This window comes from Acipenser ruthenus, chromosome 13 (assembly GCF_902713425.1).
Source record: "Acipenser ruthenus chromosome 13, fAciRut3.2 maternal haplotype, whole genome shotgun sequence".
Lineage (NCBI taxonomy): Eukaryota > Metazoa > Chordata > Actinopteri > Acipenseriformes > Acipenseridae > Acipenser > Acipenser ruthenus.
The window spans coordinates 39,106,794-39,124,929 of NC_081201.1; the positions used below are offsets into that span (position 1 = coordinate 39,106,794).

General features: G+C 38.9%; 1 protein-coding gene across 21 annotated transcripts in view; it reads right to left on the reverse strand.

Annotated features, from left to right (window-relative positions):
• Positions 1 to 2,715: 2,715 nt before the first annotated feature.
• The window catches only part of LOC117417652 (actin-binding LIM protein 1-like), an 84,808-nt gene continuing 69,387 nt past the window's right edge, over positions 2,716 to 18,136 (reverse strand). For 4 of the 21 annotated variants that reach the window (XM_058985370.1, XM_058985366.1, XM_058985369.1 and 1 more), the window contains 10 exons: positions 17,323 to 17,445; positions 15,721 to 15,735; positions 14,130 to 14,234; positions 12,580 to 12,627; positions 9,921 to 10,058; positions 9,055 to 9,140; positions 8,280 to 8,406; positions 7,833 to 7,891; positions 7,448 to 7,508; positions 6,467 to 7,170 (listed from right to left, as the gene is read on the reverse strand). In XM_058985370.1, coding sequence (XP_058841353.1) covers positions 7,148 to 7,170; positions 7,448 to 7,508; positions 7,833 to 7,891; positions 8,280 to 8,406; positions 9,055 to 9,140; positions 9,921 to 10,058; positions 12,580 to 12,627; positions 14,130 to 14,234; positions 15,721 to 15,735; positions 17,323 to 17,445 — 785 coding nt within the window. In that variant the 3' untranslated portion in view covers positions 6,467 to 7,147. Of the gene's footprint in view, positions 4,961 to 5,711; positions 5,793 to 6,465; positions 7,171 to 7,447; positions 7,509 to 7,832; positions 7,892 to 8,279; positions 8,407 to 9,054; positions 9,141 to 9,920; positions 10,059 to 12,579; positions 12,628 to 14,129; positions 14,235 to 15,720; positions 15,736 to 17,322; positions 17,446 to 18,136 lie in introns of those variants that run through there. The other 17 variants (XM_058985374.1, XM_058985368.1, XM_058985375.1 and 14 more) reach the window with 12 other exon arrangements.

Genomic DNA, 18,136 nt, shown 5'->3' on the forward strand with positions numbered 1-18,136 from the left:
GCAACAAATAATAAAAAAATAACCTGAAGAATTGCTCCTTCCATATTATGCAGGTGAATGCACCTGGCTTCTGACACAGAACTCGTGTATCATGTATAACCAGGAACCGGACTTCCCAAATTAACTTAGCAGTTTAAAAAAAAACATACCTGCATCAAAAGTTACAGCTTGATAAAATGCTGTAGTTTTAAAAAGGTGTATGTTACATATATCTTTATATGGCATTCTGATAAGCTATAGAGCTTTCCTGGGCTTAAAAAAAAGAAAGAAAAGAAAAGATAGCTGAAAAATAGCATTAAAAAACGGTGCTTGAGTGCTGATGCCCGCGCTCTTCAGAAAGGAGAAGGCACCCAGGTCACTGGCATTGTTAAGAGCCAGCAATGCAGTCTGCGTCACACCCCTCACTCCCTACATATCTGCAAATAACCTTTCCTGTGAGGAGGAGGAATACCATGACATCATCTGAAAAAAGACTGCACAATTCAAAAGGCAGCATCCAATTACCAATGTTTATTTTATTTTTGTCCTTTTTTGAAAAACAAATACTGTACTATACTATACTTCACTATGGGTTTGAAGAAATACTGAGTTGAGCACATTACTGAAAAAAGTAACTTATTATTCGCTACTCGTTCTTCAAAATAATAATAATAAGAAGAATAAGAAGAAGAAGAAGAAGAAGAAGAATAAGAATAAGAATAAGAAGAAGAAGAAGAATGTCCTTACATATTACTTTTTCATTTTTGCCATATAAACAATGCACTGTATATTTCCTGACTTAATAATTTTGCATTATGAAGAGAAAATCATACAAATGTTAGAATTCAATAAAATCACGACAATAATAAAAAAAATGTATGTATGTTGAACTATATGGTGATAAATCATTAAACATAAAAATGATGGGGTGATGAGATGATGCAATAAATGTGGCCCCCACTGTGTAAGCCAGCAAACAAACAAACTAATAAATACAAGTGATACGTACTGTACTTCAATAAGATACAAGCTGGCACATGCGTTTCCTGGAGACAGGATGGAGACGGGAGGGTAGAGGGAAAAGCTAGAAGTATTAAAAGCTAGAATAACTTCTAATACCCTACATACAATAGGATGAACCTAATTAGCACTATACTGTATACCGAAGCATATAATACTGCCATATTCTTAAATGTGATATTACACTGTTAACAAGCTGAAGTCAGAGTGTATGTTCTGTTTTCCGCTGCAGATGTTATGCTGAAAGCAATCCGAGAATAGGAAACAAAGTGCCTTGCAGTCAAAGCCTTTACACCTTTACGGTTACTGAAGCTTTTCACCGTTTCAGTACAGCAAGTTCTACCCAGGTTAGGAATAGCAGCAAGAACCTCCAACTCTGTCTTCTATCTGAGAACTGAACAAGGTTGCGAAAAGAATGTGTTCCGGATTCAAACCCCGTCTTCTCATGGGTCCTGCTTCGTGTGAGTCCCAAAGGATTATATTGTACAGTCAAACCTCTTTAAAGCAACCAATGAGTCCAGACAGAGACCCCCCCACCCCCAGGCCTGACCCTGCCTCCTGATTCAGTGCATTGTAACTATGCATAATAACATTATAATGATGTGTAAGTAACTATTATGTAAATACACAGTAATTAATGACCCGATGTAAAGTGTTACCCAATACTCTGCATATGCAAGTCCACTATGTGTTAAAGGCCCCTATAAGAGAAAAGTCCTTGTTCCCCTTGTCATATTGCTTATAACAGCCTCATCTGTGAGAAGACTCTCAACTGTGGAGAACCCAAGAAAATGAAAAACAAGTGGCAGTCATTCTAGACTCCTGTTCTGATTACCAGCATGAGCATTGCTTAATGTGTGGCTCGTCATAATGTCAGTTTAAGAGAAAGCAGCTTTCTTGCAATTAAAATGATAACAGCCACACTATGAATGAAAATACAGGTAGTGGACAAAAAAGGTTGAAAGCAAGGGCTTTCACACAGGTGTGGCTCATGCGTTAATTAAGCAAATAACATCCCAGCATGCTTAGGGTCATGTATAAAAATGCTGGACAGGCCTGGTTGCCTATAATAATGGCTAGCATGGTTGCAAGAGGAGACCTCAGTGACTTTGAAAGAGGAGTGATTGTTGGGGCGCGTTTGGCAGGAGCTTCAGTGACCAAGACAGCTCAACTTGCTGATGTTTCACGAACAACGGTGTCTAAGGTGATGTCGGCGTGGAACTCTGAGGGAAAGACATCATCAGCAAAGGGCAACAGTGGGTAGAAGCGCATACTCCAGGATTGTGATATCCGTTCATTAATTCGAAGTGCAAGGCAAAACAGACGAGCAACTGCAGATCAATTGACTGCAAATTTCAACCTAGTGCGCGAGCAGCCAGTTTCATCAAAAACGGTCCGCCGAGAACTCCACAGAGCGGGATACCATAGCGGCCCAGCGCCCTATTAAGTGACTTTACATTGGTGTTTCCATTTTTTTGTCCACTACCTGTATGTGACAACAGTCTTAATATGACAAGCAGATTATCATAATCATATACTGTATGTGTATAAATGAGTGGCGTAACCCTCACAACAGAAATATGCTTCCACAGTACAATTCTTTTGAACCTTAAATAATCCCAAATGGTGGTGTCAATTTCTACCATGGTATGTTTTGTCGGTACACTCCAACTCTGTAAACATCTTACACATGCAAACAATGAATCTTTCTCATGGTTTTCTCTTTTTTTTTGATATTTATTAATACTTCGATACATTTTCGCAGCATAAGAAACTCTTCAAAACACCATGTAAATGCGTTTAAAGACAGATAAAGGTATACATAAAGGGAAAAACAGACTGAAAGGCTACTTTTGTGATCATCGTTCATCAGCTCATTCACTTGCTGTCTTACATGTGAACATGCTGGCCCTTGACTTGGGTCATGAGGCTCCTTTTTATTGTGTTCTGTACTGTACAGCAGTTCTACATACATTCCTTATAGCAGGGGTGTCAAACTCCAGTCCTCTTCTGGTTTTCATTCCAACTTAAGCTCTCAATTAACATAACTGATCTAATTATTTGTTAAATGTGACGTATTTAATATTTTTCAAGGTCTTTTACGGTTGATGGTTTTAATAAAGCACTTGATTCAAGGTACACGACCTATGAAACATTTTGAGGCCTGAAGAGAAGTGTTAAATGTGTCCAGTTAATCAAATAATTAGACCAATTAAGTAAATGAGAGCTTGGGTGGAACGAAAGCCAGAAGACACTACGGCCCTCCAGGAACTAAGTTTGACACCCCTGCCTTATAGGTTCAGCACACAGTGAAAAGATTCTTCAAGCAATACCAAGATTGAAAAGCGGAACTGCTTTCACAGTGCTGGGCAGAAAGAACAGAACATTTAAAAAAAAGAATTGCTGCACACTTTATTTTCAGTAGCACTGTTACATATTAAAACGCTCTCTTCCAAAAACAATATTTATATAAAAAAAGGATATAACACAATCTCCCCTTTCAGTCTTTTTTAATTGAAATGGAAACAGGTTTTGTAACTCTTTACTGGTAGAACCGTCTTCTTTTCAATACAATGTTTATTTTTTGGCTTACATGAGGTTAAAATGGATATTATTCCACTATAGTCACTGTACTGTCTCCACATAAAAACAACCGTCAAAGAAACTTTAGAATAGAGAAACTATGTGGCCAGTGTTGGAATTCGCAGTCTGAAATTCATAACTACAGTGAAGGCTGTGGGCGTGACTGGTCACTAGGCCAGGAGTGTGGTTTACATCACCATAGTAACCAGAGTGCCAATTGGTCCCATAGAACCTGCTGGAAAACAAGCAGAAGCATCCAGCAGTAAAAGCCCATTAAGCCCATATATGATTGAACCATTAAATTTCCATGTTATGTAGTTAGATAGATGAATATCTACTTCTACATCTAATTTAAATATGTGTATATATATAAGAGCAAATTAAAATGTATGTTACACATTTGTAACCTCCTCAGTCCCTGTACCCATTTAAATGGATTTTGGTATTTTGGTTGTTTCTTCTGCTATCCATTGGAAACCTACATCAGGACGACATACAAGAGGATGACTGCATACGTTCTTGAATGTTTAGTCTTTGCAAGTGACATTTGGCATGTTTGTTTTATTGGGATCAGCCAGAGACTGGAAGTACAATGCTGCCCAGTATGAAACAAGCCTCTTGAACAGCTTTGCATCAGCACCTAACAAGTTCCTGAACAATGCTGACCCCTAGCGGCCAGACTAGGGATTTCGGTCGTGCTCACTCGGTAAAATTCAGCAGCCACAGAACAGCAAGCTACAAGCAGGTGGGCGGTTATAACAAAGCAAGTTTCATTTCATGCATCACACTGGGCACTGTTTTCTCTGTTCCTCTATTTATGGTTTACAGATCTCTCTATGTTCTGCTTTTGAAACTTCCTGAACTGTTATGTCAAAGCCATAGAGTGTTTGAATTGTGGCAGTAATTGGCTTAGCATTCAGTGTCTTGAGGTTCTACCAATAAAGGGCACTTTTATTATTAGGACAGCCAATGAAATGAGAATACAAAGGAAGCAATTTCCATTCAAAGCCATTGCAAAAACACACACACACACACATAGATAAAATTAATGTGTCAATATTTTTGGAATAAATGATCTTCTTTACCCCTCATAACCTACAGATTACTCTCTTAAAGCAAGGCATCCTTCTTCTTCATCGCAGGCAGAACCATGGGTTTGTTTTGTTTCTTTGAAGTTGTTCACAAAAAAACCCTCTACATGTATATAACAGTATTCTAGTGGTATATTCATTGTGTTTATAAATAAAACATGCGCTGTTTGCTTTCAGAAGAGTTTTGCCTTTTTCTTCATTGCATTGCGTTTCCAGAGAGGTAACCTATCAAATTCCTGGATTTCCATCTTGAAGATATCGAAGAAAACGTCTGCAGCCAAGTGACGCTGAGAAGAACAAGCACAGAAGGAGTTAGCCGAGCGCCACGCGAGAAAAACAACCGGCTCTTTCCAGCTCTAATCTACAGGGCTGCTCCCAGGAACACAAACACATTGTGCAACAGGTCTGCTTGCTTACACAGCATTCGCTCCGTGAGCAGTCTGCTCTGCATTCAAACAAACACATTGTGCAACAGGTCTGCTTGCTTACACAGCATCCGCTCCGTGAGCAGTCTGCTCTGCATTCAAACAAACACATTGTGCAACAGGTCTGCTTGCTTACACAGCATTCGCTCCGTGAGCAGTCTGCTCTGCATTCAAACAAGCCAGCCTAATGATTCATGCACAACTGTAGAAAACTGTTTGTGTTGCCACGTTTGCTGCTAAAATCTAAATATATTTATGTATATATAGTCTGCTTTTGTTGATGCACATTTGATAGGATTTTTTTTTTTTAAAGGGGAAAGACAAATCTATGTAAGACTTTTTGATTGTTTAAAACTATCAAGAAACTACACACAAGTTGTTTCTTTGCAGATTCATACTACTTCAATTGGTTGCACTTATCATTATCATTTACAAAACATACAAATGCATTAGTTCATGATTTCAGGGCTCCCACGATAGTCACAAATGTGGAGCAAATGAGGAAAGCGTAACTCCCTCCTTGTCTAAGAAAACTACAACAGTATGAGATTCAGTCATTTCTGCACTGCAGTACACGTAAGATGTTCAGGTTTCTCCTTTTGCTGCTTCTTACCTCTAGTCTTGTTCTGTCCACATCTCTCGGCAGTTTAACACGCCCTCTGTTGGTTACCATGAGCATTTCATATGGATATGCCTATTTTTAAAAAAAAGGTTTCTGTTATACATTTCTTTCACAGTGACTGTATATAAAAACGATTTCAAATGATTTCACGACAAAACGAATATTATAGATCTGTAATTAATCCAAAACCGGAACATGCTTCTAACAATCAATATAAACTGTTACCTTCTGAATTCAGTTTGAGACACTGGGCCATATTCATTCTGAGGACTGTTACAGAAATGTTTTGGAAGAGTTTTTTCTCAACTGTTTGACAAAGGGAAGCTCATTTTCACTTTTCAAAACACTCTTTAATCTAAGGAAATAAACAGTTCTTAAAATAAATCATAAGTCTTCACAGTCCTTACACTCTTCTGAATAGGGTCCAATACAAACACAACACACACGGCACTGCATTCAGTGAAATATCTACTATGTATATGGCACATCAGCCAGAATGCTGTGCAGCATACCTCACATTCACACTAGCATACTGGAGGTATAGAAGCTATGAGTGGCAGCACCAAGATGCAATCCTGGATTAAGGAATGCTGCCACTAGTGAGTCACAGTAATCCAGTATTTCAGTTATCATTGATCAATACTTAACTTCATTTGTCTCAAGAGGTCTATTTCAGAAATCAGCCCTTGTTTTACAGGTCTTTCTTTCTTTCTTTTATGACAATATAAAGAAATTAAATACTTGCTTTTGGTTCCAACATATTTGGCATAGAGACTCCCCTGTCCATTCTTGAAACAGGTGCGTGTCCATCTTGAATGGGCTACAGAACAGAACACACATATCACATGCAATACAGGTTGTTTGTTTTCTTGTTACATTTTCTTTCAAATAATATAGACATCATCTCAAATTGTTATTTTAGTCACAGTTTTTATCTAGTTCTTTTTATCTGTTTTTATTTTAATTATTTTTACATGAATAAATACTGAAACATTCCTTTAAGCTGTGATATTTATTTTGGTCCACGTTAAACATTTTGCTCCTTCATACTGTTGTTGTAATAAATCTAAGCACGATACAATAGAGCAGTAGTCTTTACCCTTATTTCATTGTTAAAAGATAGTGTTATATCCTATAATAAGAGATGCTGTTATATTAATCATAGCTATAGTTATCAACAGCAGATCACAGTTTCAAAAAATAAAAGACTTCCATAGGAATGAGAAACAAATCATATTCCATTACATACCTAACCAGACTAACAGAGGGAATATGAGCTGCTCCTATTTACACGCTGTTTTAAACTCCTCTGTGAAGCATATTGGCTGTTGCCCTGAGTGGATAGCCTAATTTGCATATCATTATACATGGCAACATGCCTCTATAGTTTATATTCATTACACATGCAAGAGCATGTGCCAGACAGATTATTCATTACATACCTGGAACTCTGAAAGAGACAAAAACAGGGGAAAAAAGAGATTATTAGAAGTAAGGCGCATTACACATCATAAATTTAATGATTTGCATACCTTAAATGCGAAAGGCTTATTATCTTTGTAATTATTTGCATTGATTACTAGGTGACAGGCAGTGGTTTCAGATATCCACTTGGAAGACTTAATACCTCCTTGTAAATTGATGCTCCCTATAGCTATCACTTAATTAGAGAAGATTGCACATAATATTAACAGAACAGAATGTATCCCAATGTAACAGATTCTTACCTTTGAGACCTCCACAGACATCCCCGTAGCTGTTGTACTGAGAAAAATCTGTAGACTGTGGCTGCAGGGCACAGAAAGACAATACTGTAATTGTCAGTAATGATGTGATTATATTCGTGGATAAAACATTTACAGGTGGCAGTGTGCCCTACAAAAGCAAGTATTAAGACGGCTATCCCCCACCAGGGTTGTAAATAATTAGAGCCGTAAGTATGATGATGTGAAAATGTTTGATATACAGACGGATGGACACAAGCCTTCATCTACCCCTTTATTCTAACACACAAAATACAGAACTTGAATTGAAGGGTTACTGTTAGCTCTGCTTGATTTCCTATTCCTCTTTGCACGCTGTCAGTTGGTTTTTCAGTTGATTACATCTTACCCTGTGCAGGCCGTTCCGTCCATAGCCAGGGAGAGAGGCGGTCATGGAGGCCTTTTGGTCTGATACGGGAAAGCAAAGAAAGCATTGCATTACCATTTAAAGCCATTTCAATGGTGTGGGTGCTTCATACATTCACTTTTATGCCAACCCTAGAATGCACACAGAACTGGACCATAACCTTATAAACCTGTAATATCAAAAAGAGCTGAGATAATGGTTGCAAAATGTCTTTTTTACTTTAAATAATATTTAATTGTATAGGACGATATGATTCTAGGGTGATTGTTTACACATTTCTTTCATAGTTTAAGTTTGTGCACTATCCATAATAATAATAAATCTATTCCCTAGACACGTGTCTCGTTCCTTCTTGAAAGCTTCTTGCCACTCTATAAAGATGCAGATGGAAGAGAGCATGGAATGGAAGCCTGGATCTGCTTCCCATACCTGACTTACACGAGTCAGTCTGCAGAGAGTCGTAGCGCTGAGCAGAGATGCTTCGGGAGTATCGTTCTTGAGTCATCTCCTTCTCCATCTCTTCTTTTAATATCAATTTCCCTAAACCGGACTGCATCTGAAACATTTTTAAGGTAAGATTTGACAACCCACACTAGAAAGAAACAAGTATGTTATTTATGTGGTTGGGAATAGTATCCCATGACAGGATTAGGGGGTGGACATTGTGGCCCACTTGAAAACCTTTAAACCACAAGAGTTTAGGCATCACTATAGAAGACTGAACCAACTACAAGGCAGTCCATGTTCAAGGTACAGATATAGTCAGCAAGAACATTGTATTCTGACTCCTCTAAATGCTCAACAGAAGAACACAAGCTTGGGAAGGAGAAAAGACCATTCTGCTCATCAAGACATGTCCCTTGTTAACACACCATTCTCCCCTATTGGGAGGAACTCATTTAAAAGCACAGAATCTAGTCTTTTCCCAGTATTTTAGATCCTACTATTTCACCTGGTAGGCTATTCCATTGGATTGAATTTGTACCCAGCCGTCCATCAAACTACATACTACAAAGTACATTATAATATAATGAACGGTGCCCGATGGACCAGGCGCACATGGTGACACATGCTGCACACTGCATACGTGTCATAGCTGCCCTAAATGGTCAAACATGGTATTCAAAAGCAACGAGTGGGTCATAAAATCAGCGCTCAGCGATGACAGTGATCAGCTCCAGTTCTGGAAGTGAAAGAGCAATACCTTGCTGAGATGTTCTTCTTGAATCTGCCTGCGCTTCTGCATTTCTTCCTCCTCCTCCTCTCTCGAGCGCCGCCGCGTGTCATGTCCTGGAGGGGGTTCGTTTCGCAATCAGAAACACGTCAGTGAAGTGAACACTCTCACAACAGAATCATTTGGGACGGAACAGGAATTGTAGTTTATTTTGGTTGCTGGTAGTTGTGTCATCCAAACAATGCTCATTGTGGTTAAACTCTTCTTTGAAAAAATATAACCCCCTAGACCCCCTTATCTGTCTCTCGCTGCACAGAACCATTTCCTTTAGCCATGGCCCATGTTTTTTTAACATGTGTTTGGAATGTTAAAGACACAACATAATGAAGAGACCAATGCCTTACTGTCATTTTAATGGGCAACAGTGCACAAACACAGTATCAGCACCTGAGGGGCAATACAGGGAGCGACATACATTGAAAATGAAAAATACTGGATTTGGAAAGAGCCCTGTTTGAAAGTCATTCACAATTGCTCTCCAAACCACAAAAAAAACATGGAACTGATTAGTACCAATACAACTACTACTACACACATGAATATCAGGAAGAGAATACTGGAAGAAGTCATGCGATCACAGCTAGTTTTACCAATATGAAAACGTACTATAGCACTCTACAGTAAAACTATACTGTAGCACAATTAGGGCAACTATACAACATACCGCTGGGTCTGTGTTTCAGTGGGGTGTATGTTAATACAATGATTGAGGAAGCAATGCATGTTGTTCCATGCTCCGCTGGTTCTGTGTTTCAGTGGGGTGTATGTTCTGCCCCACAGTAGAACAGCATGAAGTAGGTAGTTCATCTCTCTCTGGGTTAACAGTGGTATCATACCTATGGCAGCGAGTGAGGGTGGGCAAGGCCAGTGGTCTGTCTCAATCTTTGCTGTGTCTTCAGGGGAGGGAGCGAAGGCTGCTGGGAACTTGGCAGACTTGATGATATCCTCTGCAGACTTGATCTGGACAGCTGCATCTAGATTGGCAGTGGGGAACTTGTCTATCAGTTCAGGCTTATATACGGTATATAGAAGTTGACCCCCCCAATAAAAATATGCTTATGATTGTTTATAATAACCTGCAATGTATTTGCTGTTGTTTTACTAATTTAAAGCATTAGAGATTTTTTTTTTAAACTCATTACTGAATGTTTTTTTCTTTGTAGTTTTGTTTTAAAGCACGTTTGGTGACGTTGTTGCAATCCCAATCAATATGCTGATCTCTCTTCATAGAATCACTGTGTGAAGGTCAAGATACTGTCACCCCTGTTGCAGGTCCCTATTTAAAAGAGAGACAATGACCCCCTAATGTACTTACCGTGCTAATCTTTTTGGATAATATAACTCTAACCCCAACCCTAACCCTTTTGTGATACAAGTGTGTACTTACATATACTGTGCAAAAAAGATTTACACATTAAGTACATTGTAACTATGAATAATAACATTGTAATTATGCGTCAGTACACATGCATTTACTAAGTATATGTAAATACACAGTAATTAGAGACACTTAATGTAAAGTGTTACCTAGAAGTTTTTATATTATTATGATTCTTGCTACAAAAATGCCCTAGCAAGTCCCAGCCACACAGATATGCAAATCAGCTTGCAATCACCCGAGGGTCTATTTCTCGGCCTAGTTATAGCAAATGCAATGGATTCTGTTTGAGTGCAGCCTGACTGCAGGGATATGGTCATGCGAATGCTGTTCATAGAAACAGAAGCCTTGCAAGATATGGCTGCATAAGAAGTTCTGGTAAATAGGGAGGGGAAGTCAAGTGCGCACGCAAAGAAAGATTTATATATTATTTGCAGTTCTGTTAAGAAAGTCAGAGTACAATGACTCATTTTCAGATTCCAGTTGTTAAAGGGTTAAAGAGCATGACTTCAAACAGTACTTACATGTCGACACTGTTATGGTGAAATGGTACACAATCAAATGTTAATGGGAGGGAGGACACAATATTTATTTATTTTTTTTACCCCGGTTTTCTCCCCAATTTGGAATGCCCAATTATTATTTGTATCCCGGTTCAAGCCGTCATTTATCGCACTGTGGATCCACAGCGAAGCCACCAGACCTGTAGTGTCGGAGGAGAACACAGATCTGATGACACTGCAGAACCACTAGTGCCCTATCGGCCACAGGGGTAGCAGGTGCATGGTGAACTGTGGATTCCCCTGCCGACCTAAGCCCTCCCTACCCGGACGGCACTCGGACAATTGTGCGTCGCCCCCTAGGAACCCCTGGTCATGGTCGGCAGTGACATAGCCTGGATTTGAACCTGCAATCTCCAGGCTATAGGGTGCATCCTGCACTCCATGCGGAGCGCCTTTACTGGATGCACCACTCGGGAGCCCTGGGAGGACACAATATTAAAAAAACTAAACAAAAAGAATGGGAAGAAAACAAACCATATAATGCACAAAACAAAGCGCAAATGAATGGGTTATGGATTTGTAAGATTTCAAGTGACATTAAAATCACTGTATTCAGTATTTTAAAAAAACCCATTGAGGGCCCAGAGAGACAAACATACAGTATGTTAATGTTCTTTTTCATTAATGTAAACCAGAGTATGCTTTTGAGATGATGGTAATATAGCAGGGTGGAAGCTGGGTGTGAACCAGCGACCCCGTGCACCGCAGGCAAGCGTCTTAACCACAATGCAAAAGAGTACAACTATGAAGTGGGCAATGTCCCCACAAATCAGCCACATGGGCTTTAGAGAACCTCCAAAAACTAAGGGTTCCAGAGAAAAACTCCAGGAACTTGTACAACTGTCAAACCTGTCAGCGTTTTTCCTTACAGAAAATGTTTCAAAGGGAAGAAAAAAAAACATGCCTTTTCTGTGTACTGAGAAGAGCATGTGAGGCAGTAGGAAGTGACTGGTTGCTAGGTTACATTCACCACACCCCCTGCCCCATTCAAAAGAAGAACAGCTTTACAGCTGGAATTTTTTCTTCTGCGAGATAAGAAGCTTCCCGTTTCAAATAGGCACCCTCACGCTGTCAATTTCCTGTCTTAACTGTTTTAATTGCTAGTATAGCCTAGCTATCTGTACACATCCCTAAAAAATGAAGACACTCGCTTTTGAAATTCCAGTATTTGTGTGTTGCTTCTGATCTTTAACGCACAGTAAGAACTTGCTCTGATTTCTGACAGGAGATTTATCACTGGGAATGAGTATCAATTGTATTGTTGGAGAATGATCCATTTTTATTACCGGCAAGATATATTGCCCAGTAACTTTTTCAACACAGCAATTGTTTTAATATTCTGAATTCTAAAACGACAGCACCCAAAACAAATAGTAAATAAAAAATAAAGTAAATCATATTTGTCAATAACATCAAATTAAATAAAAAGGGGTAAAAAGCCTGCTAATTAACAACATCATTCAATACAAAAAAAGTGATTCTGTATGATTTTGTAATAAATAGTTATCACCAACACATTTGGCAGCTAGAAAAGGAAAGGTTAATAGACTGTACCATGTTGCTTGTAGATGGGTGGTTTTCGGTAGATGTTGATGCCTTGGTCTGTGAAATGAAAAACAGAAGATCTTGTCATGTTAAAAACAAAAACAATCTAATTTAACAGAACAGATTCTTACTTCAGACACAAAAAGACAGTCAAATGTCTCATGAAGAAATAAAAATAGAGCAGACATCTGAGCTGATAAGAGTCAGCTCTACTGAAGAAAAAACAGGAAAAAGAAAACAGACAAAAGATAAACAGGGACTGCACTTCACCGCATATTTTACAAAACATTCCACGCGTTCTTTGTTGAACAAAGCTTTCCTAAACCCACGTACAGTCTACTACTGGATACATCTGAAGCCTGTTGCGAGCACGCACTGCGGGTACAGGACAGTTAAACATGCTAAACATCTTTCCACTACATCACGTGTGAAAAGGTGCATGCTACACCTGACTCTGACCCTGCCATACTGCACTTTCATCAAGAACAACCTGACAGTCATCAGAGAGGATTAGAGCGATGAAGGTTAGTTTGGAAGGCTTGCAGCATTCCTCGGTGTTAAACAGACAGATTGCAATCTCTGTCCAGTTTGCATATGAATCTCTGCCATTCATTTTTCAAAAAGCTGTACCAGCTTGTGAGTTGCATACAGGTAATAAAAAGATGCGTATGACTCAAGGTTTTCTTCCCCATGAGTGCGTAGCTGAGATGCCATTGCAGTTCTAATGTTTAGCACTTGTCTGTGGAATGCAGTGTGGCTTGAGCATTTACAGTGTCTCTATTCCCCCAGAGGCCGGATGCATTCTTTTTTTTAATGTTGTCTAGACATATTTAAATATGAGTTTTGAGATAGAGATCTGAAACTGTGGCACTAAAAAAGCACCAAAAAGCTCAGCGATACAACACATCTACATTGATGCCAAAAGAGTGCTGATTTAAATGGTTGCATTTCCTGAAAAAGTTTGAGGTTTAGAGAACCGAGACAAGAATGTGGATTTAACACAGTCAGCCAAGTGGTTTACACATCATGAATCAATTTGTTTCTATTTAGGTCACAATAATAACATATATACAGTATTATAACTCTTTATTGTGTCTTAAATATAAATTATTAATGGCAGTTAGTGAAATGAATAACCTATAATTTCATAAATGTAAGCATAAAATAATACTAAAATAGGTAAGATTCCACAGGTAACCTGCCCGATAATTTCTACTGTTCCTCTTTCTTCACAGTTGTATGTATGTGTGTGTGTGTGTGTGTGTGTGTGTGTGTGTGTGTGTGTGTATGTAACATATGTTGCTTCAACCACATGAACGGGGGGGGGGGCGGACACAACAGTGGACCGCAACTGATTGAACTTAGTATTCAGTTTTTTTCTAAACCCTTTGGGGTTTTGGCTTGGAAGCTTGTTGGTCAGAAGGCGTTTAGTGCTGGTGTGAGATTTTGATTTGCACCCCGGCAAAAGAAAAAAAAAACAACACAGTGATTGTGGATGGAGACAAAAACAGAGTGAGACAAGGAGACCTAGCGACACATGGAGACGCGCCGGATCCTACCTGGAAGATGGAAATGTTTAAGGTTCGGTGCGTAAGTCGGAGTGAGAGGGCGGCTGTCGGGCCGTAAGGGGAGAGGGGAATTCCGACCGCTGGACGGCTCATTGCCTCCAATGAGAAGAACGGGACAAAATGAGAAAAGATACAGCAGAAAAAAAAATCAAACCAAAAGAGAAAAACAAAACCAAAAGAGAAATCAACATAAAAAAAACACAAACCAAAAGAGAAATCAACAACCAAAAAAACACAAACCAAAAGAGAAATCAACAACCAAAAAAACACAAACCAAAAGAGAAATCAACAAACAAAAAAACACAAACCAAAAGAGAAATCAACAAACAAAAAAACACAAACCAAAAGAGAAATCAACAAACAAAAACACAAACCAAAAGAGAAATCAACAACAAAAAAAAAAACAAAAGAGAAATCAACAAACAAAAACACAAACCAAAAGAGAAATCAACAAACAAAAAAACACAAACCAAAAGAGAAATCAACAAACAAAAAAACACAAACCAAAAGAGAAATCAACAAACAAAAAAAACAAAAGAGAAATCAACAAACCAAAAGAGAAATCAACAAACAAAAAAACACAAACCAAAAGAGAAATCAACAAACCAAAAGAGAAATCAACAAACCAAAAGAGAAATCAACAACCAAAAAAACAAAAGAGAAATCAACAAACCAAAAGAGAAATCAACAAACAAAAGAGAAATCAACAAACCAAAAGAGAAATCAACAACCAAAAAAACACAAACCAAAAGAGAAATCAACAAACAAGAAAAGTCAAAACAAAAAGACCCCAACTTTGCTGACACGGCATGACAGGTTTGAAAACTGTTATTTCCATTCACTGTGCATAAAAGTGTGACTCTGTTTGAGAAACTCAGATTTCCTGAAGCATAGGGATTGTGAAGCAGCATGTGATTCATGCAGATAAATGGTTAAAAGCATCTAATTGTACAACAACGCATGCTTGTTACAAGTAACTGGTTTATAGTATCAATGCTGCATAAGAAACTAATGTGCAACCCCATGGGTACATGCAACTTGACTTCATGAAAATGAGTTTACCTCACAAACTCACAATATTCATTTGTTGACTTTTTGTTTAATAACAGTGCACTTTTTAAATGTTAAATGTACTGCAACAAAAAAAAACATTAATACATCCACTCATGTAGTCCACAACTGATCTTAAACTTAAACACAAACCCATCACTAATAATACATGACAATGCATTCTTGAAGAGACCGAATAATATCCTTACATTCTGTTTCAACTGAGTCAAAGGTAAGTGAAGATAATAATAATTATGGACCTTACACAATTCACTAGAGCATTCTCCCTAAAATCAGTCATAAGAATAGAAAGTCCACCATCTATTGAATACCTGTATTTAGAAAACTGAAGAACTGAAAAGAAGTGTGTTAACCTGCCGGGGTATCAGACTCAAAATCATTTTGTTCAAGTTGCAGGGACCCACAATCACGCCATGCACGCTGTCCCGAGAAAGACTGAGAACGCCTTTGCAACAGCAAGCAGCAGACAGACAGACAGACACGTGCAAACCAAGGCCGGGCCATAACATACCTATAAAGAAAGAAGCTGCAAGGAAGGGGAGGAGAAATCGGTGAATGTTACAGGGAAAAAGAAAAAGCAACAGAAATGCATGCTGCAAAAAGGAGAATGATAAGGGAAATAAGACATTTAAAAAAGTGGTCTAGTGCATTTTTCTACATAAAACTTGCACAGTTACTCTTGCTCAATGAAACGCACATTTGTAATGCACATGTAACGTTGAGAACTGGGACCTGTTTGAGGCGTTAGTAGTAACGGTAGCTTCAAAAGTTTTAAGACTTGACAGCATTCTCAGTTATTATGTTGCTCCAGTACTGAGATTAATTCATGTTTCCTTATCCAGTAGCCGTCTCTAACTGGCTGGAATGCAAACTTGCTGTTTTTGATTTCATAATATCAGCGGTATCTGTTGGCTCCTCCTGTTCTATAGAACCACACAGAATGAGCATCATAAAAGGGTAATGGTCAGGGTAAGGTTAAGGGACAGGGGCAGGCATTGAAATTGAAGTACATGTCTCAACTTGAACGTGTTCTGCTTATGAGAATCCGAAGTTTTCAGCGAGTTTTTAAAAATGTGGCTTTGCTTGAAGTCTCTATATACATGTGTTACATTGTGTTGTATTGATGAAACCCACATATTCATGCGTGCCAGGAGATGATTGATATGTGCATAGACTGTATTGATAGTGTGCAATCTTTAAAATAGAAACTACATTGAAGATTGTAGTCCAATGAACAATTACTCCTCTGAGTTTTTTGCATGCCAGGATGTTATTACAGATTACAGCAAACTTTCACAACACTGATTCAGAAACGTCCACTTTTAGTAGCACCTGAATACCAACCAGTTACTTTATTATACTTTAATGGATAAAAAGCATTGCCAAGTTTTCTAGGTTACAGCAATCTGACGAAATGTATCGCTATCTCCAAAGACACTCGCTCACCTAAAGCAGCACATGTTTTAAGATTTCTTACATGTACAAGCACGGTCAGTGCTCTAGGTCTGTTGTGGTATTAATGTGGGGTAACATGTTTAAAGATCCCCAAGATAAGCTTGAGGTCAACAAGGAGTCCTCAGGGGTCAACCTGGCCCTTAGCCATTGTAACTGGTGGGAACTCCTAGCTATGTTATTACATGCAATTACATTTGAATAACTAGGTAATAACCAATGTTCCTGCTTTTACACAGTAACTTATGCATAATTACATGGAAATTGCCTTGTGATCATCTTGTTACCTAATGTAATTAGTTACCATGTGCACCTGTGTATTACAATGGCATTTCATGGTTATTAATGTCCTGTGATCTAAAGGATACTTAACTTTAAACACAATGTTTCAAATCTTCAAATCAAGACCAGTGTTCCTGACTATCTGGACACTCAGAGGTTGTGTGTGGGGTTGCTTTGTAATCTGTTAAATAAACATCATCCCAATAGTACAGGTTTGTGCTTCAGATGCCTATTTTGTATCTGCAGCACCACTGCAGCATGTGATACCGAACAACAAATTGCCTGTCTGTCTATTGGTTTTCATATTATTCTGGTGTGTCGGAGCTTGGAAGCTGATTAAAGAGACGGCGCTGGTAGCTTGAGAGGCCTTGCTCCTTACCTTTATTATGGGGGATGAAGTGGTGTCGGAATGGGGAGGTGGGGCGGGAGTCATTGTGGCTGGAGCTGAAACTGCTAGTGTGCAGGTAGGGCAGACGCTGCACTGCAGGAGAAGAGAGCAGCTCTGCAGCAGCAAGGGGTCATGGGGTCAGGAGGAGGATGGAAGCAAGGAAAACAGACATGAGAAGGAAACCAGGAAAAGAGAGAGAGAGAGAGAGAGAGAGAGAGAGAGAGAGAGACAGAGAGAGGGAGGGGAGAGAGACAGAAAGAGAGAGGGGGAGAGAGAGAAAGAGAGAGAGAGGGGGGAGAGAGACAGAAGAGAGAGAGAACGCCCCAAAGGAAACAAAGCACAAACTGTTCAGCAACTATAAAGCAAGTAGAAAGAAACAAGGATAAAGTGCAAGGTAACTGGTAATACAGAAAGGGTTAAAGAAGGGCACGAAACACAAAGTAAAATAACCAATAAGGAGGGTTTCCCAGCCTTGTTTTAGAAAGGAGTGCGGTCAGGGTCTGCATTTTAGCTTTAGCCATTGTCTGGGTGTGAGCTTTTCATGGTGTTCATTTCAGCCAGCTGACACTGTGTTTCGATTTTATATAACAGCAAATCCCAAATACATGATCTTATCTTACTGTTTTCACCAGCTTCTCAAAATACTCATGCTAATTTATATGGCTACAATTGAGTTATGCCTAGCAGTAAATATGCTAAGAAAAACACTGCATACACAGCAGACCACTGCTTCAAAATACAAGCTAAATGTTATCTCTTTTAAAAACACTGCATACACAGCAGACCACTGCTTCAAAATACAAGC